Below are 24,281 nucleotides of genomic sequence, written 5' to 3' on the forward strand. Positions count from 1 at the left end.
GACCCATTCCCTGCACACATATCTGCAAATGTTATAAAGATAAATTAATCATCATGAGGTAAACTGTAGTTGTGTTGCACTGTTGGATCTATTGTATTTTGATAAATGTATTAGTACCAAAATCTAAAATTTGGGCGAATACGACAGACATTCGGGCAAATTGAGCTGGCCTGAAACCTTTTCATCATGTACTAGTAGTTCCAACATTTCTCCCACAATACTAGTTGTAATTAAATCCATGTAAAATTGTGTAGTGCTTCGTTTGAAACCCTATATTATATATAGCTGGTTGGCAATAACGCTAAAACTAATAAATGTGTTTTTAGTTGGTGGTATTTTCGTTTAATTCGGGCACAAATTAGCCTGCCCTTCTTCCTCTCCCACCCCTACAAAACAAAACGGGATCCCGTACGCTTATGATTAGTACATAAGGCCTGTACGGTACCAATTGGTGTGGATGCGTCGGGGGTATACACAACCTTACCGCGAGGTCCAATTTTGTTTCCATGCAACAGTTATCGACCGTTTTTTAGAACATTGACACGGTCCTTTTTCGTGTTACGCAACACCCCCAAAAAATTCGTGCGGTAACTATATGGACCTATATAAAATGTGAAAATTACAGTAGGATAATGGTTTGCAATAGATTCAGAGTAAGTAATCACGTTTTTTATTTTAAAAATACGGTGATAACTAAATTTTTAAAAATAACAATTAAAAAGAAAAACATTCCACGTACTTTAGCAGGGCGACACTGTTGTGTAGGCAACGACCCGAAACATTGTTTTTGTCTCAAAAATCGTTAAACAAATTATTTAATGCAATTAAAATATTGTATTCTGGATGTAATAATCACAAATCATAAAACGATCCTATATTGTTGATAAAAATATCAAAGAAAAATCGCAAAAACTTCAAAGTGTAGTTGACCTATATTATCGACCCTTGACCCAGATGCAATACTTCGCGGGACCAACTGCCAGTGATTTCTTCTTCTTTCACTTCGTCAATAAACATGTAAGAAGAAGTTGCACAAATATAAATTCATGATTCCGATAATAATGTTTTTAAACATTTACTTGTGTGACCTATTGCGGTAGGGAGCACATTTTCTATGTCCGCTCGGACTACTGTGCGTCACGCGTTTCACGTTTTTGACATCTCAATTTTTTTTTAATCAGTTCCAACTACATTTTGTGCCACACATAAACACATTCTGACCTCCCTCTCCAAGGGCCTAAGCGACAGGGCCCAAAATTAAAAAAAATTAAAATATGAAGCGGCATAGGCCTAAGCATACGGGCTCTCATTTTTGTTGGGTATGCAGGCACATTTCTGCCAGAGTCGAACGAAAATCCCAGAATCTAGATAACAACAATTATTATTCATATTAGCTTTACTGCCAAACAGCAGGGTCTCAGCTAACGGGTAGAGGCAATGGTGTGTGTGTGTGTGTGTTTTATTTTTTATTTAACGACACCACTAGAGCACACTGATTTATTAATCGGCTATTGGATGTCAAACATTTGGTAATTTTGACATACTAGTAGTCTTAGAGAGAAAACCCCCTACATTGTTCCATTAGTAGCAAGGCATCTTTTATATACACCATCCCAAATACAGGATAGTACATACCACAGCCTTTGATATACCAGTCATGGAGCACTGGCTGGAACGAGAAATAGCCCAGTGAGCCCGCCGATGGGAATCAGTCCCAAACCAACTGTGCTTTACCACTGGGCTGCATCCCGCCCCTGGTGTGGGAGGAATACATTTGGGGGGGGGGGGGGGGGGGGGGGGGGGGGGGGGGGGGGGGGGGGTGTTAAAATAATAGAAAAATAGTTTATTGATACTGATGTTTTAAGTATGTAACCTTCCTGAAATGACTGCAAAATGGTGTCTTGCACCTTCCATGCTCATTGGTTCATTGTTTAAATCCTAGTTACAGCCATGAACAGCTATATAGGGTTGCAAATGAATCACTACATATTTTTACATGGATTACAACTAATATTGTGTCAGAGTAAAATGATGGAAATACATGGTTAAAAGGTTTTAGGCCAGCTCATTTGCCCAAAATGCTATACCTGGATAGTATTCAAATAATATATAAAGGCAAATAGATGACCAGTGTATATAACTTGTGAATGTCCCCTAGGTGGGGATGGAGATCACAATAGTTATATAGAAATTGCATATTCGTGACCCATTTCCTTGTGAATTTGGTCATTCTACCCCTCTCCTAAAGGTGGGGCACAAATAGGGGAAATTAAGCCAATTATCGTGTCCAGGAATACCATACAAATATCAGTTTTGCGTTTTTCGTTAATGTCGTGTCCCCTGCCCCCCCCCCCCACCCACCCCCAGGTAGGAGACAAATTCATTAAACCATCTATCATATAGACAAATGCATTTAAACTATTATGTTTTCAGAAATACTAGACCATTTCCAACCAAATTTATTTGATAGTTGCTCTCACCCATGGAAAACCCAAAACCATGAATTTGGTCATTTTAATCCCCCTAGGAAAATGGGTGCTCCGCACTCCATGTGTTTGGTCGTTGTGGTCAGCAATTTACTCAGGTGACCGTTTAGATCTATTTTGTATCATGCATAAGTGTTCAACACTGGATACACATTATGTATATGGTACATATTGAATTTTAATTTGGGCTCACATGTTGATGTTTGTTTCTTTGGGTTTAAAACATTTTTTAGATGAATGGACATTTTTCTCTTCTTTTTTTACAATTGTGCCCGTGTGAAGCACTATGGCAAGTATTTTGTGTCACAATAAATTACGGAAATGCATAATGTCCTTTTTACTATTTCTATTATTCTAATATCAGTGTCCAGGGTTTCTGCCAGAGGGTATGAAGGGTCAAAGTATGTACCCTAAAATCTTGGGAATTAATGGATACGTTTTAATAATTTTTAGAATGATTATAGTAAGATAGCTGCTGCTTAAAATTTTTTTCCAAACCCCATAACCACCTAGTTGCGGCAGTTATGATGTGGAGTTTTCAAGTACCCTCAAATTATTGATTACTGGTGTCCTTTACTTTTGACCGTATGACCCAAAAGTTGCATGCATACAGCAAATAGTTTCCAGTTTTACATACCTTACCATGGTAACCAATAGTTTGCATTGGTTACCATGGTAACAGTTTCGATCTGGATACCATGGTAACATATAGTTTTGAACTGGTTACCATGGTAACAGAATTAATAAGCTTCATATATCTTTTCTACAGGCATAGTACAATTATGTCACTATACATTGTTGTTTTTTCTCAGTCCTTGAAAATTATATTTTTTTAGAAATTTTCTGTTTTGCATTGGTTACCGTGGTAACAGAATTCACAATTTTCACCCATCTCTTGTAAACAGCTGGGAGCTTATTATTACATCATTATACAGTGATTTGTATTCAAATAAATTCATTTAAAACATTTCATATGGGTTACGGTTACGGTTCCTCTTTTTGCATTGGTTACCATGGTAACAGGATTAATTATGTTCATTTGAAAATGACAGGAAGTGAAAGGGCATATACCTTTTTTAAAATCTTGTGTCATTTGACAAAGATATATAAAGTAATAGAGATAGTATACATATTTTTAGTGTCTAGGTAATGTTGGACACAATGTCCACAAGTTACAAAAATGCGTTGATGGTAGTATGTGCATTTGACCCTATTATTCAAAAATAAAATTGGCTGTCTACTTAATTCTTTTTCTAAATCGAGTAGTATGGTTAATAGATCACACCATAGACTTAAATTAAAAGCAAAATATTAATTTTTAATTAAAATTTTCATAATTATTAATGAAAATATGGTATATTGAAATTTGCAGCTGTTGCCATGGTAACATAAATAATATAACTGACTATAAAATGTTAGCCTTACGTAGGTGGATATTCTTAGTATATATGTGTGTAATTTCATGCTGAAATGTCAACTGATTTTAATAATATTACCAGAAATGTATAATAGTTAATGTTGGAAATTATTTTCATAATTTACAAAAATGTGTTGATAGCCGAATGCGCATCTGACCCTATTTTTCAGAAAAAAACGCAGTCAACTTAATTTTTTCTTTACATCAAGCAGTATGGTTAATAAATCACAGCATAGACTTAAATTAAAAGAAAAATATTAATTTTTAATTAAAGTTTTCATAATTATTAATGAAAATATGGTATATTGAAATTTGCAGCTGTTGCCATGGTAACATAAATAATATAACTGACTATAAAATGTTAGCGTTACGTAGATGGATATTCTTAGTATATATGTGTATAATTTCATGCTGAAATGTCAACTGATTTTAATAATATTACTAAAAATGTATAATAATTAATGTTGGACATTATCTTCATAATTTACAAAAAAGCGTTGATGACAGTATGTGCATTGCACCCTATTATTCTGAAAAAAAATGGCAGTTTGCTTAATTTTTTCTTTAAATCAATCACTATGCTTAATAAATCACAGCATACACTTAAATTAAAAAAAAAAAAGTAGTGTTTTATTCATGTTTTCTTAATTATTAATGAAAAAATTGTATATTGAAATTTGCAGCTGTTGCTATGGTAACATAAATAAAATAACCATCTACAAAATGCTATCATTACGTAGGTGGATCATTATGGTATATATGGGTGTAATTTCATGTTAAAATGCCCATGGATTTTAATAAAATTACTACAAATGTAGAACAGGTGAAAATTCTTTAAATTTAGCAAAAAGAATGCGGCAGGATAAGGGTTAATATTCAATATTTACTATAATGAGGAACGGTGGCGTGATACTTATTTAAAATCATTATAATGATGCAATAAACATTGTATTTTCATTAATCATAAGTAAAACCTCATTACGGACATCGTGTGAAATATACCGGAATTATACCCATTTCCGTGAGTAACTTCATGTCAATGTCAAACACAACATTTTTTAATTGTACAAAAATAATTTCTTGAAGTGTACCCTTATAACCAACATTTTACTGCACAAACATACAAAATTAACTGACACAAGTATGTTTATACAGCTAATTGGTCTTTTCGTTGTCTTGCTGTGACATGTGATTTTAACATGCATCGTCATGATCGTGTGTATCGCAGTCAACTCGGAGTCTGGCAGTTCAGATTCGTCATAGTTGCATTATGTAATCCAGTGGGAAGACATTTTACAATTCAGAGGTGTTTAATTATTACATATTATTTGGAAATAAAATAATTATTAAATCATAAAAATAATTAACTTAATCATGCATACAAATTTTATTATAAATACAAATTATATATTTTGTAGCCCACATCATAATTATTATATTAATAATTATCTTATCATTTCAAAATTGTAATTTTTTTTAATTAACATTACCTCAAAACTGCCCAACCTACCCTGTCCCCTTGACATTTAAAGTACACGGAAACACATCGGTACTAAATATAGATTATACTAATTCAGATTCCCGTTGTTTGTTTCTCTTATATGGCAACCCAAGCTGTTATAATACACATAAGACATATTGCAATTATGTGTTAGCTACAGAAAATAAATGACAATATGTAAGGCATGTAAAAAGTTAATATGATAACTTTATTCTATGTAAACCAGTAATCACTAAGGCTTTGCTTCACCCCCAAAGACCCGGATGATCGGTAACTAGGCCGTGTGACGTCACGCCGGTTCCTAGAATTAGAACTAAATTGGATAGTTTTTGTGTGTGTTTTTGGCAACACTGAATGTCAATACACAACCTGTTGAATTAGTTCATCAAGATAAACGTCTCCGGCACTATATTTATTATTGTGATGTTTATTGCTGTGCCGTAGGCCCTAACGTTTATCCATTGGATTGGATTTTCCATTTGCAATCACGATTTAATAAAATCAGGCATACATGTATGTGCTTTATTTAAGAGCCTCAACACGTACAACAACATATTTTAATAAATTTCAGACAAAAATATTAAGTACAATACCTTTGGTAACCTTTCCAGGATGAGATGTTTGAAGATGACACATTTAACATTTGAAAGCTATTTTTATCCTGGCACATCGAAAATGCGGAATGAAAATATTGCGGAACGAGAATTATTCGTATCAAGCAATAAAAAGAAATATTGTTGAACTGAATGGAATTGATTATTTATTTTGTTATTTTTGTTTCTATATAATGTGCTTTGTGTGGGTTGCATTATATGCATTATTAATAATAATATCACATTCAAGTTTTGGGGTGTATTATTCTTTTTTATTATTATTAAAAAAATAATGATTGTCAGTACAGGTCATTACTTATTTTAAGGCCTTCATTTATTTACTATTTTAAGGGTTTTATTTATTTATTTATTATTAATTTTTACTCTTCTTTTGTTTTCGTTTTTTACCTATAATTACTGGTTATTAGTTATTTTAGGGGTTTTATTTAATAAAAAAAAAAAATATATATAAATTTCTTGTAATTAACATGCACAGCGCCCAACCCCACAACCTAAAAAATCATTGATTATAATAGTTTCATTAATCTTTCATAATATTTATATTAATCTTTTATAGCAAGTTCTGGAGAAAGGTGAATAGACACACAAAGAAATGGGGAAACACAATTTGAAAGTTAAACTGGCTGTTGAAAATATTTTATACATGTAAATCTAAAATGTTATAATGATTGTCAGCTCCATCTAATTTATTCCTTGAAACATTCATTTAACTACTTTCAAAAATTGTACTATAAGTCATATGTAGTTACATAACAAATCTGCACAGAATTGTAATTACAAAACATGTTCATGTGGTTGTGAGGCAATCGTCAACAACACAGTTAATGTTCAAACGGTTAAGTAGGAATCAAAGTACACATCGGTTTAGGCAATGTGCAGACAGGTACAAGGCAGTTATCACAAGCAGCAATTGTCACACTTATGCATTAATTACAAAACATTGTCATATAGTTGCGAGGTTATCCTCAACAACACAGTTGTATTGCACTGATGTGTTTCATTCATACTGTTGATGACAACTGCTGTTCGTGATAATTTATTCCTACTGGACTACCCCCGGTAATTTAACATGAACTGTGTTGTTGAGGATTGCCTAGTAACCAGATGAACATTTATTGTAATAATTAATGTATAACTGTGACTGCTTGTGATAACTGCCTTGTGCCTGTCTGCACATTGGCTAAACCGATGTGTATTTTGATTCCTACGTAACCATTTGAATATTAACTGTGTTGTTGAATGTAATTAATTCGTAAGTGTGACTTGGTGACAATTGCTGCTTGAGACAACTGCCTCATACCAATGTGTGTTAAACACTAAATTACGAATAATGCACATTAATTACGAATAATGCACATTAACAAGAAAACAACAAGAAACAAGCAAATGTGTGATCTCTTGCTACCCCGTTTCATCTCTCTATGTCTTGTCTCCCCCAACCCCCCTCTGTCTTGTGTGTATATAAGTGTGTGTGTGTGTGTGTGTAATGGAAACATTTATAAATGAAAAAAAAAAACATTTTCATTTAGTTAATAATTAAATTAATTAATTAATTTATTTATTATTATTAAATCAATAATTTATTTATTATGTTATTTATTATAATTACTAACATTATTCAGTAATTTACTATTATATTATTATTTATTAAGTATTAATTAATTATTTATTATATTAATTAGTTATTAATTAATGTATTATTTATTAACTGATTAAATTTTTTTATTATTCATTAATTAGTTTATTTATTATTATCATCATTATTATTATTAAACGTGATATTCCATTAAGTATTGTGGAAGAAACTCGTGAACCAGAGACGAATAATAAAAATAATCCGATTCCGCCAACAGTTTTCAATCACATTTTAAATATGCTCATAATGGCCGGCGGGAATATTCAAGATTTTGTTCGTAACTGACAACTGGATTAATACAGGATTACTATTTGAACAAACTGTCTATTTATACGTAAAACGTAAGTCGGGAGGTTTTCTTTATACAGTAAGTGTTTATATTTGTTAGTACATCTCATATTTCGCCACGAAATAATTAATTCCATGGTTGTATCGATTCCGCCTGAAATCTGGGCGGAAAACTCGCGCTTGTTTTTGCTATTAAAGTTGTAAACATCGGGTCCAATAAATGTCAAAATGTTAAAAAAACCGGACCGTAGATGTTTACCTTGGTGGAGGATCTATTTTTTTTTATGCTTACAAAAATGTCATTTAACAGGAGAAATTGTCTCCCGCACAGGTGAAAGGAGATTTGATCAAATACCGGGAGACTTCCGCGGAATCCGGGAGGGTTGACAGGTCTGTATACAGATTGCGAATTTAGCAGGATTCTGTATTTTCGTGAATCCCAAAATATATATATATATCTATATTACATCATTTTAGCATTTCTGACGAATCCTAAAAACCCCCATTTCCCCCAAAATTAAATTTATGTATAAGAAATAGCAAAAACATATCGCTAGGCACACAATTATCCTGAAAACAAAAAGTATTCACTGAAGTCAAAGAGACTGACCTGAGTTTGCTACCATTGTAAGATGTTTCTGACTAACAAGAGCCTTTTCAACAAATACAATTACTCATTAAATACATTTCTTTGTTTAAATATCAGTGCTGATATTTTCAATGTGTTTCTGATCGTGCAAATGTTGTTAGTACTTAGCCAAAACTGCAATTTACATCTTAAGATATATTTGTTTGTACAAGTGAAATTATTGGGAGGTAAAATCTAGCCTTGTCTTCTAGAACAGCCCTCTTTAAACAAAGATTGATATTCTAAAAAAAACAAAAACATATATGTAAGGTCAGTCATTACAAATGCTTTTGGGTCTGAAAGTGTTGCAATAGCAAACACATGACATTCTCTTTAATAATGCAGTGTTGGATGTTGACGTCTTAACGAGAAGTGGGGCGAGACGTAGCCCAGTGGTAAACCGTTCGCTTGATACGCGGTCGGTTTAGGATCGATCCTTGTTGGTGGGCCCATTGGGCTATTTCTTGTTCTAGCCAGTGCACCACAACAGGTATATCAAAGGCCGTGGTATGTGCTATCCTGTCAGTGGAATGGTGCATATAAAAGTTTCCTTGCTACTAATGAAAAAATGTAGCAGGTTTCCTCTCTAAGACTATATGTCAAAATTACCAAATGTTTGACATCTAATAGCCGATGATTTATAAGTCAATGTGCTCTAGTGGTGTTGTTAAAGAATACAAAGTTAAAGTTAATGAGACACTGCACCGCCACGTACCTGCAGATCTGACAACATGCGTAGCAGACTCTTGAGCAACTGCCGGTTGACTGCCTCGCCGTTCCGCTCCTTTTCGATGAGTCGCAGTAGTCCATCCACGGTTCTCGACTCAACCGTCTTGTGACTGATGATGTAGTTCCGAAACAAGTCTAGCCCCATGTCCCTGCACAACAACAACACAAATACAAACAAGTCTAGCCCCATGTCCCTGCACAACAAAAACACAGATACAAACAAGTCTAGCCCCATGTCCCTGCACAACAACAACACAGATACAAACAAGTCTAGCCCCATGTCCCTGCACAACAACAACACAAATACAAACAAGTCTAGCCCCATGTCCCTGCACAAAAACAACACAGATACAAACAAGTCTAGCCCCATGTCCCTGCACAACAACAACACAAATACAAACAAGTCTAGCCCCATGTCCCTGCACAACAACAACACAAATACACAGCAGAACGCACAACAAAGCTGATTAATAAACTACATTTGTACATTTACAGGTGATGCAAAGCACAAACAGTAAAATGGATATTTGCGACTGTGAAACCAATATTAAAGACTGCAAATGGTTAAATACAACAGTTATCCCCATTCTAATTTAAAAATACATTTAAAAAATTGTTAGTGTAAATAATTTTTCAGAAAGAATGCACAGCATTAACAAAAACCTGATCCTACTATTGTGTTTCAAGTCATCCACCTATATAATAATTACAGTGTAAGGAAATCAGTCTTCATGTGTAATATAATTGTTGCTCCTAATTTTGTTTTGTTTTAATAACCACAATGCCAACTAGAATCCATTATTACCAATTTTACTTCTTGCAAATACTCATCGCGACATATTCAAATGGTGCTCAATAATGTGTTTAAATACATCCAACTAAACAGCGGAAAGAATTGTATGAATATGGCACCATTTTTAACAGTTTGTATTATATGTCTAAGTATATCGTCGATGATGTATCCTAGCTTACACAGTATCAACAGTCTCAACCAGAAGAGACTTCCAATAAGCAATTAATTCTAAACGAACTGATAAAAACTTGACGTACCATATTGAAAGAATTGTCGAGTTCTGAAGTACATATGTTCTATCTAAGAACAAAAATATACTCCTGATCATTATCTGAAAGTAAACAACAATATGACAATTAATAATTTAATTGGTCCTTCAACGATGTGGCCAACAGATTTTGTGGGCCGAATTAACAGAGCTTGTTGTGGTCTTACATGCGTGTACTTGTAACAGATAACTCAACCTCATGAGGGGATTCAAACCACGGACCCTCAGTATGGGTCTTACATGTGTGTACTTGTAACAGATAACTCAACCTCATGAGGGGATTCAAACCACGGACCCTCAGTATGGGTCTTACATGCGTGTACTTGTAACAGATAACTCAACCTCATGAGGGGATTTAAACCACGGACCCTCAGTATGGGTCTTACATGTGTGTACTTGTAACAGATAACTCAACCTCATGAGGGGATTCAAACCACGGACCCTCAGTATGGGAGCCCAGAACTGAACCAAGTGAACTAATAGGGAGATTCCAACTAGCTACTGCCAGCAGGAGCACTTTATACCAACACTACTACATAACTACATAGTATGAAACATTTATGTTTAAGAAAATCAGGTTTCGTAAATTCGTAAAAAGAGCATTTTGAAATACCAATATATATACTTACTGGGTTTAAAAACACAACAGTCTAAAGATTTATGTGATAGTCTGAAAGACCCGATAAATGGCAAAATGACCTCATCTAGGGTCATTCCATGTACACATGTATGTATTTGGTCCATAGGTGTGAAAATTTCAAAATGATCTGTTAAACTAAGTTTTTAATGTTAACACCCGTAAGCACATACAAATATACTTTTATTGCCAATTTACTTATGTTTTATGGGTTTTAATGACAGTTTTATTTGAAAAAATTATTTTTGTAAGCCAGGACGTGACATTTATTCTTTGGTAATACTTCATTACTGTTATGTCAAATTAAAAAATCAGGACATCACATCTAAAATATACTGCATATGAAATGACTACTTTCCCTTCTTTCATATCATAATTAGTATATTAAATTATTTTTCAAAATATATGTCACGTCCTGGCTGATTTGACATATAAAAGTTAGTTTTATTTAAAAACTATTTTTCAGAAATGAAAATCCTTTTTAAGTCTTCTTCTCAATGTTTCAAGTATAAATAAAAGGTATAATGATGACTGGTTGTATTAAATGATTAAAATAACCACCTCAAACTTTGAGCCAGGACGTGACATTCAAGATGGCAGGTTAAACTGAGTAAAGATTAAAAATGTATTAAATCTCTCTATATAGAGAAATTGGCAAAACTGACTAGATAATGCACATGTACCTAAAAGAAATTACTTTTATTTTCAATATTTTTGCTCTCGCCATCAAGAATCGGAAAGGGAAAAACTGGACGTTCAGGGGAATATTTAACATGGATTTATGTAGATACAAAAATACTATTATCAATTAATTCTGTGCTTCTATGTCTTCACCAAATAATGAATTATTGATAATCCACCAATTTAAAGAATATTGTATTAATACCAAATTTTCCATTTTGTGAATCTAAACTGGTATATACATAAAATAAATATTGTGTCAAAGAATTGTTAAATACAATGTGCTGCTAGAATCTTAAGTTTATTCCTTGCCAGATACAGGTATCCAAACATGAATTGGAATATATAAACCAACAATTCTCCAGTGAAGGATGCAATTGATAAAGATATATGAGCCGTCACATGCGCAAACCTACAACTTAGCATGACGTCAGAAACCGAGTAAATGCAGCTCAAAGTTTGACATCACATCTAAACACGGAATTAAAAGTTGACATTCTGTTTGCATTGTTTGTTTTGAAGAATTTAGAAGATGACATCTTCTTCTTTACATGAAGATCAGTTTGAAGTAAACATATATCTGTATGTACAATAGTGTTTGGTTACTATTTTGTATTTTGTATCTGAGAACATTGGTCAAGATCGTTAGTGATACCATTAGTACTTTGATACACATCTACAAACATAGGGAGAAGTCCTATATATCGATATGGTATGCAAGTATAAAACGTTTTTATAACGTACATGATTATACATAACATAAAGTTCAGCAACTTTTCCAGAGGTTATATACAATATTCATAAGTTAGACCAAACATCAAATTAGGATCATATCGGGTTGCATGGGTCTATCACTCGGTTAGGCCTACCTGTTCTGTGGACTACAATCAACACCACTATTTCTACTCCTAGTTATAATCTAAATACTGAAAACCTGTCTGAGATGGTGTATATAAAACATCCGCTGCTACTAATAGAAAAATGTAGCAGGTTTCCTCTGTAAGACTATAGGTCAATATTACCAAATGTTTGACATCCGATAGCCAATGATTAATAAATCAATGTTCTCTAACTTTAACTTTAACTGTATTGGATGAATATGATAAATACAGTCCAGCAGATGTTGACAATAATACTGAACATAAAATCAAACACTTATCTGATGATAACACCAGTGAGCAGAATGACACTGAACCTGATCCAATTAGCACAAGTTACAGAAAGGATGCAGTGGATTGTCTTTTAGAAAATAATCTGAAAATCAAATTTATGACCATATTTTGAAGTTGAGGGAAACGGAAAAAGAGCAGGAAATGTAGGCCTACATAATATTCTCGCTGGGTAAAAATTAAATGAGGGCGGAAGACCCCCTCCACCCCCACCCCCCCCTAAAAAAAGAAACCAGAAGAGAAAAAGAGAAAAAAGGGTGGGAAACATGGTTACCGTATAGGCTAGCCTGAGTACTTGGGCTATGTGTAGGCCTATCGTTGGGTATTGGTCGACTTTGCGAAAAGACATACACCGTGTTTTAATATTATTTTAATAAAGATTCCAAGATATCTAAAAAAAATAAAGGTGATCCCTTAAATTGGGATAACATGTCTGTGTTCTTTTTATTTCTTCATCGAATGAATCGATCATACTGATATCGTCAGGTGATAAAAAGTAGTTTCATTTTTGTAAAGGCGGTGTATATATAATTTGGCGTCCATGAAAAATGCTTTTAATGATGCACACTACCACTTCCGTTATTTTTATAAGTGGTGATACCCCCAAAATTAAAAATTTCTAATATTTTATAAAGAATTGCCGAATAAACAAACGACAGTAATTAAAAATCATCAGTTACGACTAACTACATCTGCAATTGAGAACAAAATATCAGACTAAAGTTAATGAACACAAAAGACTGATTGACCGAGGCTGTTAAAATAGTGTTAAATTATGTTACGGTAACTATTGTAAGCTACTGAAGTTTTTCCACACCGCGGCTTGTTTTCTTTGATCGACTGGTCGATTTTTTTTTTTCAGAAGGGAAAAAAAGTGTCCAATATGAAATACAGGTAGCAGAGCTGGGTTCCGTAAAATATACAAGTAGTAGGATGTGGGAAAATAAAGAGGGATGGAGAAAAATAAAGGGGGTGGCAAAACACGAAAGCGGGCCGGCCGCCCCACTTAAATGGAGAAGTGAGAACACTTGTCACAACAGAAACAAAACTAAATATAAAACCATTCGACCCTTTGTTCGCCCCCAAGTACCAGGTTACAACATGCCTACTTCCAACCATCAACAAAATATAAAATTACTCCATAGTGGATACAGGAATCTGAATAAAGTGGGGTGCAATATGTAACAGAAAATTGAAAAACATTGGTGCGAAATATTATAGTTATAGTCTCACTAATTAGTATTACATTCATGGATGGGATCTGTAGAGTTTTGTTTTTGTTTTTTTAAATCGGAATATATAAGTTAAAATACTGGGTAAAAATCAAATGAAAAAAGTACCAATACCAATTAATTGATTTCACTGAAATTGGGTGGGAAAGTAACCTAGAATAAGGTACATTGAAATTTCATTTTGACATCGTCTACTTTGATTTTGAAAACTTGACGTCATTAATGCTGTATTTTTACAAAATATAATTAAGAAAGAGCCCAAATACCTGAGATTTAGTTTTGTAAGGTTATTACCTGTTATTTACCAAAAAATAAGACAAAGTTGTAGGTTTTGCCTTGTGTCGGCTCATATACATGTGGAAGCTAAAACTTGGGGGAATTCTAATCAATTGTGTCATTGAGAATTTTGCTATTGTCATCCATCAACAGTTTATATTAATATACATTGTTGATAGTTTGGCCTATCAGATAATGATGAACAAAAAGACGAAACTGTCCAAAAATTATAATTTCTGTACTGACTGGGGTTCATATTTTAAATTCCAGTTAAATCAGATGATCATAAAAATACCAACAAAAGACAAAATATAATAATATATTAATTCTAAAACATATGGTAAATTGCAAACAAGAATTCTACAGAATTAAATGTCTGGCCTACCATAAACTTATTCAGTGTCATTCATAGTATATCTGTAGATATCTATCTCAATGCATGTTAAAAATGTTTTTAAAACATTAAAAAAATTAAACTTCCAAAAATTAAATTAAAATTTTAAAATAATAAAGCTGAAAAACTAATTTTGATGTGCACCGAGGTGAACATTCATAGATAGAACTAAAATTGAAGCTTTACTGATGCAGGACATGTAATTTATGAGAAATGTAGCTACATTTGTACAATCAATGTTGAGCTAAATGCAAAAGTTGATGCTGCAGCCAACAAAAAGGTTATACCTATACTTCATCTTTTTAGTTTGTACATGTAGTTTAATGTAAAGGTAAGACAAAAATCACCATACTTAGCAACAACAGGATAAACAATGCTGTTGACAGTATGGTCACTGGTTATAAAAGTATATTATATGAATATTGTATGAGAACTTTTTTTTTGCACAATGACAGTTCAATTAATCAGGATTTTATGCACTTATTTTGATGATAAAAACACTTAAAACAAGTAAATATCATTGATTTCATAAATGAACAGTGTTTCATTACTAGTATTTGATATACATATCATTTATTAGTTGTGCAAGTGAACTGAACAAAAAGTCACGTGCTACCTCCTACTAAAATGTTACATCATAAAGAATATTGTTTTAGTAAATTGCTATACGGCATTTAGAAATATATTGGATATTGTGTTAAACAGTGTATTTCAATAAGCAAACATTCTATCAGGCGAGCAGAGTTTTGGAATTTACTGCAGTGTTAAAAAACGTGATGTCCATTTTCGTCACGTCCTGGCATATTTTACTTTTCACTTTATAAGTCTTGGTTTTTTTTTACAAAAACAAAATCAGGCCTGACATGCTTATTAGTCTATAAATGATAAAACTGCATTTTCATTTAAAAAGGATTTTTAGTGAAGGAGATCATAAGAGTCAGAATGTCACGTCCTGGTTTAAATCATTACCACGGAATGACCCTCTACCACTATCATTGATGCCACTGCATTTTGTCACTTCAGACCATAATGCAACAAAGAATGTTCAATGAACTTTGAGATCATATCTGATGAACGTGTATAATGCATTAATTAAGAGTTTTTCTTGTATGCATTTACTGTTGATAATTAAAAAACGAAATATTCATAAACAGGCATCAGCAGATTCAAAATATGCATAACCTGTCTGAAACTGTTATGCACCTAAAATTTGTTTTACCATATTGTTTTAAAACTGAAATGCCATACAATAGTGTAATTTTTTTTCCCATTTGAAAAAACATCTCTTATTTCTCCAGAAACAAAGCCAGTGACCTCTTTTCTCTATTAATGCTGCCAGGTGCACATTTAGGCAGGGACCTGAAGCATCCATTCCCACCCATCACACAATATTTTTAGTCAGGTAAATCTGTTTGTTTAGTGTTGTGTTTATCCATGCCACCAACTACATATGAATAACATTCGACGTAGGCACCTGGCTGCAGAGTACAGTAAATGATTTCTTACCATTTGTCTACAATGGCCCTGCCAACAGTTGTCTATAAGCTTGAGGAATTGTTCATAGTCCAGCGACTCTGTACCACATGTTAAGGATATTAACACAGAATACACAAGTCAATACACAATAACAAGCAACTAACACATACATTCTAATGTGTGTGAAATCAATAAATTGTGTAGTACTTTATGACAAATAAACCTAAAATCAGTGAAAATTGGCAGTTTGTAGCTATGATATAGCACATTCAGGGCACACACTTAAGAATTTGTCACCTACATCAATTCTGGATTGTTTTTGTCATGGGCAAAATGCTCCCCTAGAGCAATCTAAGCCATTTTAAACTAGTATCAAACAAAGGTACCTCTACAGACCTTGCTTTTTAAGGGTGCGCGGGTGCGATCGCGCTCGTAATTTCAATCTGACGAGTGTGAAAAACAGCGCATGTTACACTCAACAAACGCCGCACGTAAAATAGATGGGTATATTTATTTCCACTGTTTACAAAAATCAACAGTTTTCATAGCTCATTTAGCTGATAGGAAGATCCTTTTATTAAAACAATAAAATTAAAAACATGGCAGTGGCTTCCATGCAGTCGTTAAACTGGTATTTCTCTTTGTTGAACAAATCGGGAAATACTGGTTTAATAGACAATTTTCTAGATGTACAAGTCAAAATCCAATAGGAGCTACATGTACACTGCCTATTTTATTTATTTTAGAGAGTGATTTTTCACTCGCCTTAGCATATTGAGGTGTGTGATTTTTCACTCGTCTTAGCATATTGAGGTGTGCGATTTTCCACTTGCCATAGCATATTGAGGTGTGCGATTTTTCACTCGCCTTAGCATATTGAGGTGTGCGATTTTCCACTCGCCTATAATTTTCAAAAACCAAGGACTGCCTCTATGATAACCTGGGGCCAGATGTTTTAACATCAGCTCAAGCAGTAGTTAACAGACATTTTCAAAACCAAGCATTGAACCAATACAAATAATAATTGAAAACATTATGTTCAAACTAGTTTTAGAACAATCAAAGGTACTATTTGTGCAATAACAATAAAAAGGAAAATATTAGACTAACCCAGGGTTATTTTAACAATTGTGCCCAGATTATTAAATACACAATTTATAGAGCTGGGTAGTATTAACATTTCATGTTCCGCATCGTTATCTTGAGGGCAATTTACCTTGGTATTGGTGCGGTATCCAGTATTGACAAAAACCCAATACCTACACATACATGTATACTGAGCGTGTTTTGGGATGGGTATACCTGGCTCTAAACGTACGCTTGTATAACGTTCGTATTATTTTATAATCCAATATCACCATGTGAACATTTGACATGCTGAATTTTCTGTGTAACATTTCCTCCAACTTTTATTGGGAATACAGTGCCCACATGTTCTTCTTGTCAGTCAGTTTGCATTAGAGTAATGTTGTCAGATATATTGTTATAGTGTTTTACTTAATGGCGAGAATATTGTTCAATACCAAAATTTAAGTATTTTGTGGTTTGCTCAGTACAGTAAATCTTTACTGACATGATACTTAACAGTATTTATAGGATATTAAATATTTTTAACCATATGGGTATTAAATACGGGATATAGCCCAGCTCTAACGATTTCTGCAGAAAGGATATCCCAGGAACTGGTCGAGGCTGGCCCTGACGTGGTCTTCACAGATATGCTTCAGCTGGTCGTACAGATTGGCGGACATCTTGTAGGAGCACATGTTCTCCACGGCCTGGTACAGCTCCTCCAGGCTGTAGCGGATCGCACAGCTCCTGTGTATCGCATTCACCGCCTCGCCTAGCTTCTTCCATGTGTCCTGCTGAAAGTTCTCCGGCATCGTCGGCTTATCTACAATTAGATACACAGGTACAGCCAATTACAATTAGATACACAGGTACAGCCAATTACAATTAAATACACAGGTACAACCAATTACAATTAAAGACACAGGTACAGCCAATTACAATTAAAGACACAGGTACAGCCAAGTACAATTAAATACACAGGTACAGCCAATTGACTTCTTCCTTCCCATGAAAAAGGGGAGGTGTTTGATAAAAATAGACTTAGTAGTTTGTTTTATTTAACAACGCCACTAGAACACATTGATTTTTTATCTTATCATCGGCTATTCAGGGCTTCTAGATTATTGTAGCCCCACTTCCATGGCTAGTGATATTAAATGTTGGGCTAGTAAATAACTACCACTGCCATGCCCGACGGCTAGTGATTTTATTTTGTCAAATCTTACAGTTAAGTCTATTTTGTAAATATGAATATCCTGCACCCACCCCAATCCTCCAATGTTAGTGTTTTTAAGCTCTATCTCCTTCTTTAGGTGACATATCTGATTATTACTAATTATTTTGTAAAATTGTATTAACTTAAAGTAAAGTAGGGCTAGTAAATTTTTAACTGTGGCTAGTAAATTTTAAAAAATCACAGATCCCATGGCTAGTGGATTTTACAAAAATTCTAGAAGCCCTGGGCTATTGGATGTCAAACATATGGTCATTCTGACCCTGTTTTTTAGAGGAAACCCCCTGTCACCACATAGGCTACTCTTTTTACGACAGGCAGCAAGGGATCTTTTATTTGCACTTCCCACAGGCAGGATAACACAAACCATGAACTTTGTTGAACCAGTTATGGATCACTGATCGGTAGAAGTGGTTTACACCTACCCACTGAGCCTTGCGGAACACTCACTCAGGGTTTGGAGTCGGTATCTGGATTAAAAATCCCATGCCTTGACTGGGATCCGAACCCAGTACCTACCAGCCTGTAGACCAATGGCCTAACAATGACGCCACCTAGGCCAAAATAGACTTAGAGAACATTTATTGGTACATTTCATAATTTTTGACATGTTCCCTGTTCATTCTGAAAGACTCCAAATTAGACACTTGTTCCAATTTTAATATTTTGTTATCAAATACTACTACTTCCAGGAATAAAATTTAAGCAAAACAAAAAATATTTTCATTAAAACACAATAGCGAGGTCAAAATCAAAGAGTCACTTCTCTCTCAAACTCTAGAGAAGGCGAAGGTTTTAACAACAGGGAGACTTGAATTTTTTATCCAAAAAATAAAATACACAAAAAGAAGTTATCTTAATACAGTTCCAACTTTTACAATCTGTATTTTTTTTTTCATTTTTACCGTCTGTTCTGCTAATTGAGGGATATGTGCTCTATATTTTTTGTTTTTTAATCACCTTTCCACATGTCACCTTCTTTATACAAATAATAAAATGTAATTGAACACATTAATTTAACTTTTTAGAATTCATTCTCTCACAAGTTTGTCTTCTCATTTCATTGAATACCTACTCCATGCAGAGTATTGTCCTAGTAGATTAATCGACCACGTTCAAGCTTAGATTACCCAGAGGCAATTAAATGCGCTCCACAGTTATAGTTTCTTAATCAATACACTGCGGAGTTGTCAGACTGAATGGGTACTAGTATCCGTGAAAGTGTGGAAATTGTTTATTTACTGCACCATGTCACACTTGTTTACAATTAAAAAAAATGTTTAAAGAATTTACAGGGGCCGCTTAACACCGGCACTTTAGCGATTTGGGGATCCAGTTTAAGTGGCTGCTAGGTGTGTAAGACAGGTCACTGCTCATTATGAGTGTATATACATTAAAAATCTGCTAGTTGTAACAGGTTTGCCTGTACTATTTTATAATTTCGACATCTGTTTTGTATGTTGAATTTATTCATTATGACAAAGTCTACGTAAAACTAGTTAATTACTCCCCGCATTTTTTTCACGTCGAGGTCTGTTGCTCCAAATGAATATTTTTTTCCAGTGGAGCATGACCCAAACTCCCTAAAAAAAATGCACTCGTCATAGTCTAGATCCCTACCCGTGTACAATTTCCAGCACATTTCCCTGACAATACGCTTCAACAGTAAGTAGCACATTTAGGCCAACTATTAGTGCCAGACACGGGTGTTGTCTCAGCTAGACCGTCTATCTGTGAGCCTGTCGCATGATTTTCTGGGGCCAGTCTCTCTTCAAACTCTCAGACACTTCACACTTAATTATTATTTATGAATAGGTCTTCGTCAAGTTCTTCACCATTCATCCACGATTGTGTACATTGCAAGTGATGGCTATTTTTAAAAAGGCGACACAGATTTCACCTTACGGTGACTAGCACGGCGAAGTCAGTCTGGTCAAAGTGAAGTTTGGGCTCACTTTGCCCAGTCTCGTCAGCCCTGAATAGTATTAAATAATATGTCATTGTTACATTAAAATGAAAGTAATAATGAGTATTTTCTGGCATTATTGAAATGTATTTGGCCAAGAACTGCACAACGCTTGATTCAGGGGACAATATTTCAAAACCTTAGGTAATGGGAAGTCAGTTCACATGAGTTTTATTTAGGTAACCACTGGTTCAGTTACGTGAATATAATTCTAGTAACCAATGAGTTTGATCTACCTAATCCTAAAACACTTGAACTACGGTTCTATGTTACATTGGTGGTTCAAATGTATTAAAAAATTAAATTGATTTTCAATTTGACTTCCGATAGAATACTTTTAATTTTAGAATAATAATTGTTCACCACATTGGCGGTTATCGTGATTTTAAAGTTGCATAACCGACACGCAAACAGAACAACAGTTCTCGTGAAATATTGTGCCCTGTTGATTGGTCACGACAAACTGCACAACATATTGATGTAGTCTTGTGCCAAAGTAAAACCATGGACTGACAAGGTGTTATGTGAGCCATGACACTATACAAGTCGGTATCTTGAAGTCTGTTTTGTCAATGTTTTTAAAATCAGATTAGTCCTGATCAGAATATTACGGTGACTTCTACTTCTCGTTACTGAGTGCTAGTAACATGGCGACTTGAGTTGCATTTCGGCAGAATAAAACTCCATTTTGCCAGCTAGAAAAGGGCATGATGTTTTCATCAGTTTTCGTAACTGCATATCCAACAATTTTTTAAACTTTGTGATAAAATGACTCTGACCAGTAATTTTTTTAATAATACCACCTGACAACCTTTGGAATTGTATGAAAATAAAAATAAGTTTTTAAATCTATATGCACCTTTAAAAAACATGTAATAACTTAAACTGTTATTAACTTAATACTGTAGCACTAACGCTGTATTCATTTGGTGCACACATGAATATCGTGAATTCACAAATTCCAAATTGTGAACACGACTTCGCCAAGTCAAGAGCGTGCAGGCGATGTATAGACAATCTGCACCGTCACTCCAATCTCACACACCCTAACTCATAATTGCACTAATGATTTGGATTTGTTCCGCCATTTTTGCCACGAGTTGTGAAGAGAATGTACATGGGTTATTTCGCCAAACGTACACTCTTCACAACTTGTGAATTGTGCAATATGATATTCATGACTTCCAATGATCACAGCATAAGGCAGGGCTGGCCAAAAGTACTTGTCTGCTCACCCCAGATGGGTAAAAATTTGCTTGGACATGGAAATTTACGATTCAGTTGTCTGCCGGGTAACCAAAATTTCCAAACACAAACTTCATCTTTACCCCTTTTGTACACTTGTGACTTTTGTAATTCTGTAGTCTGCAGCAAGCATCATCCATCAAAGCTTGACCACGGCAGCGAAGCTGTTCACAGACTTCGATTGGTTGTGCAAGTAAGAAAACTATAACTGACCCCCAACTCCCCCTCCCTCTTTCTTTCTTTCGTTATCTCTCTTCATCCCCTATGTAGTGTGTGTGTGTCAGGCCCCTGGATTTCATGGAAATGATAATTTTCGGTACTGTGTTGATGCGTTCCGTGCACTTCACGGTAAACCAAATGGCCACGTTGGGAACCAATCATATAGTTCGTGAATGTTACCGAAACATTCGCTGGCTGAACTTGGGGCTGTATGCAGTGTTCGAGATTAACGGTATCCCAGGGATAACAGAACTTAATTTTGGATACCAGATTTCAAGAGCCCAGTATCCCACCGGGATACCATATAAGGTTCTTGGTTTTTTTAATCCTGCATTTTTACTGTTTGCTGAAAACTGGGACCGAGAACAGTGTCATCCAAGTTTGTTATGATGTTATTTATGAATTTCATTTAAGTGGGATACTAAGTTCTCAGGTGGGATACCCAGGGTTTCTGCCAGAGGGTAAAACGGGTATGGTGCCATACCCAAATATTTTGGCAGATTTTTTTTTTTTAAGTTAACTTTTTTATAAATTAATTACTCTTATCATTAATGTATGATTTTCTTAACCCTAACCCTAAATTTAACCCATATTCTTTCTGGGGGAGGCCCCCCCATACCCCCTGTTGACTGTGGTTGCATTCAATTTCACAGCGCCATACCCAAAAATGTCTTTCTGGCAGAAACACTGATACCAGATTTTGAATTGTTAGTATCCAACTGGGATACTGCCCAAAACTTTTAATCTCGAACATCGGTATGTGATCGGAAGTAAGCACATGTCTTTGAATAAACGCCCCTCCTTTTTGAAGGCATTTAAGAAATCAGGCCTTTATTCGCAAATCATGGTATTTTATGTCGGTATCCGTGAATTAAATTGCCAAAAATGTTTCACACATTACGATCTGGCATATTACTAAAATGGATAAGTAGACTCTTGTAAAGTTAGTTTTTGCTTTATCTATGTGAGCTCACGCAACACATGTGTGACATAAAACAAGGTTAAGGAATTCCCACTGCACAGTCGTTTTTTCACCAGTTCAGTAGCATTTCATATTACGAACTTAGGTAGTCCATCTGCAAATTTTTGCATTTGTTTCCCAATTAAATTAATGTATTGCAATTAACATTTAACTGACTAAATGTTAAATAACAGTAAGTAGGCCCGCGTGCGGGGAAATATATAACGGGATCTAAGCAGTCCCCGACGGAGTCTGTGTGTTGGATTCGCATCGAGAGCACCAAACACCAGAATTTCTAAGGAAAACCGAGGGTATACTCCTCCCTGAAAATTTTGAAAATGTAATGTCCTGAAATGCAATGTCCTGCAATCTACAAATAAAATTCATCTGGAAAAATAGAGCAGTATACTTTTTCCGTAATTGCTTACGTTTAACTTTTAGGACGAGTTAAAAAAAATTTTTATGGGCAAGTGAAATTTGAGAGTTACTGGCCCGGCGGGCAATTAAAACTTTTAGAATATGGCCAGCCCTAATATGGTCTGGACTCAAGGGAGGGGAATGAAGACTTTTTAAATGGAATTTTAGACTATTTTTATGAAAGTTTGTTGTTAAAATTTAGTTTAAAGGCTCACATTGGAACATATTTTTTGGGCCAACTTTCAGTAGATGTAGAGCATTTCCTTAAAAATTGTTAAAATGTGGCTAATTTAAAAAGGTTTTTTTAACCAAATATTTAATGTTGTAGCAACTTGGTATAAAATTTGCCCTTGGCAGCAAGACTTCCAAATGTTCCAGCATGCAGTTCATTCAAGCTTAGGGTTAGTGATAGTACATTAGCATTCGTGCTGGAACGTTCGGAAGTCTTTCCCTGGATAGGGCTAGAGGACACAGAGTTATTGTGGATTGCAGGAAAATTAATAATGACAATATTATGATATACACGTAACGCATGTCCACACCTTTGAAGTTCTTTATCACAAGTTTTTTGGCAGATCCTGGCTTACTGTTAGCCAGGGGTGATGCATGTCTGTTGATTCCATTACTGGACGTAGTCAGAGCGGAGAAATTTGGCTTTCTTTGGGAGTCTGTCATTGTTGATTGCCAGTTCTTGTTCCGAGAGGGGGTATCACAGTTTTTTCGGCGTTTATGATTTGGCGTGTCGTCTCCTTTATTTTGATCCGTTAAAGCACGCTTGTTGGTGCTTGAGAGAGGCATGCATTACGATTCTGGCCAATACCTGGCCAAAACTATATATGAAAAGTCACTTCCACGCAATGTTTAGATTTTTCCAGCTGAACTTCAACAAAGATGGCTGAATTCGCGAGAACAGGGGAAATAACTCTAATAACAAATGTTTCCC

The 24,281-nt window shown here is 34.6% G+C and overlaps 1 protein-coding gene across 2 annotated transcripts in view; it reads right to left on the bottom strand.

Moving 5' to 3' along the window:
• The window catches only part of LOC121374539 (cullin-4A-like), a 68,762-nt gene extending 44,495 nt beyond the window's left edge, over positions 1 to 24,267 (bottom strand). The window contains exons 1-5 of one of the 2 annotated variants that reach the window (XM_041501647.1): positions 23,881 to 24,267; positions 17,900 to 18,119; positions 16,256 to 16,325; positions 10,350 to 10,423; positions 9,286 to 9,448 (exon numbers count right to left, since the gene is read on the bottom strand). In XM_041501647.1, coding sequence (XP_041357581.1) covers positions 9,286 to 9,448; positions 10,350 to 10,423; positions 16,256 to 16,325; positions 17,900 to 18,119; positions 23,881 to 24,136 — 783 coding nt within the window. In that variant the 5' untranslated portion in view covers positions 24,137 to 24,267. The remainder of the gene's footprint in view (positions 1 to 9,285; positions 9,449 to 10,349; positions 10,424 to 16,255; positions 16,326 to 17,899; positions 18,120 to 23,880) is intronic. The other variant, XM_041501654.1, reaches the window with a different exon arrangement.
• Between the last annotated feature and the right edge of the window lie 14 nt (positions 24,268 to 24,281).

This window comes from Gigantopelta aegis, chromosome 1 (genome assembly GCF_016097555.1).
Source record: "Gigantopelta aegis isolate Gae_Host chromosome 1, Gae_host_genome, whole genome shotgun sequence".
NCBI lineage: Eukaryota > Metazoa > Mollusca > Gastropoda > Neomphalida > Peltospiridae > Gigantopelta > Gigantopelta aegis.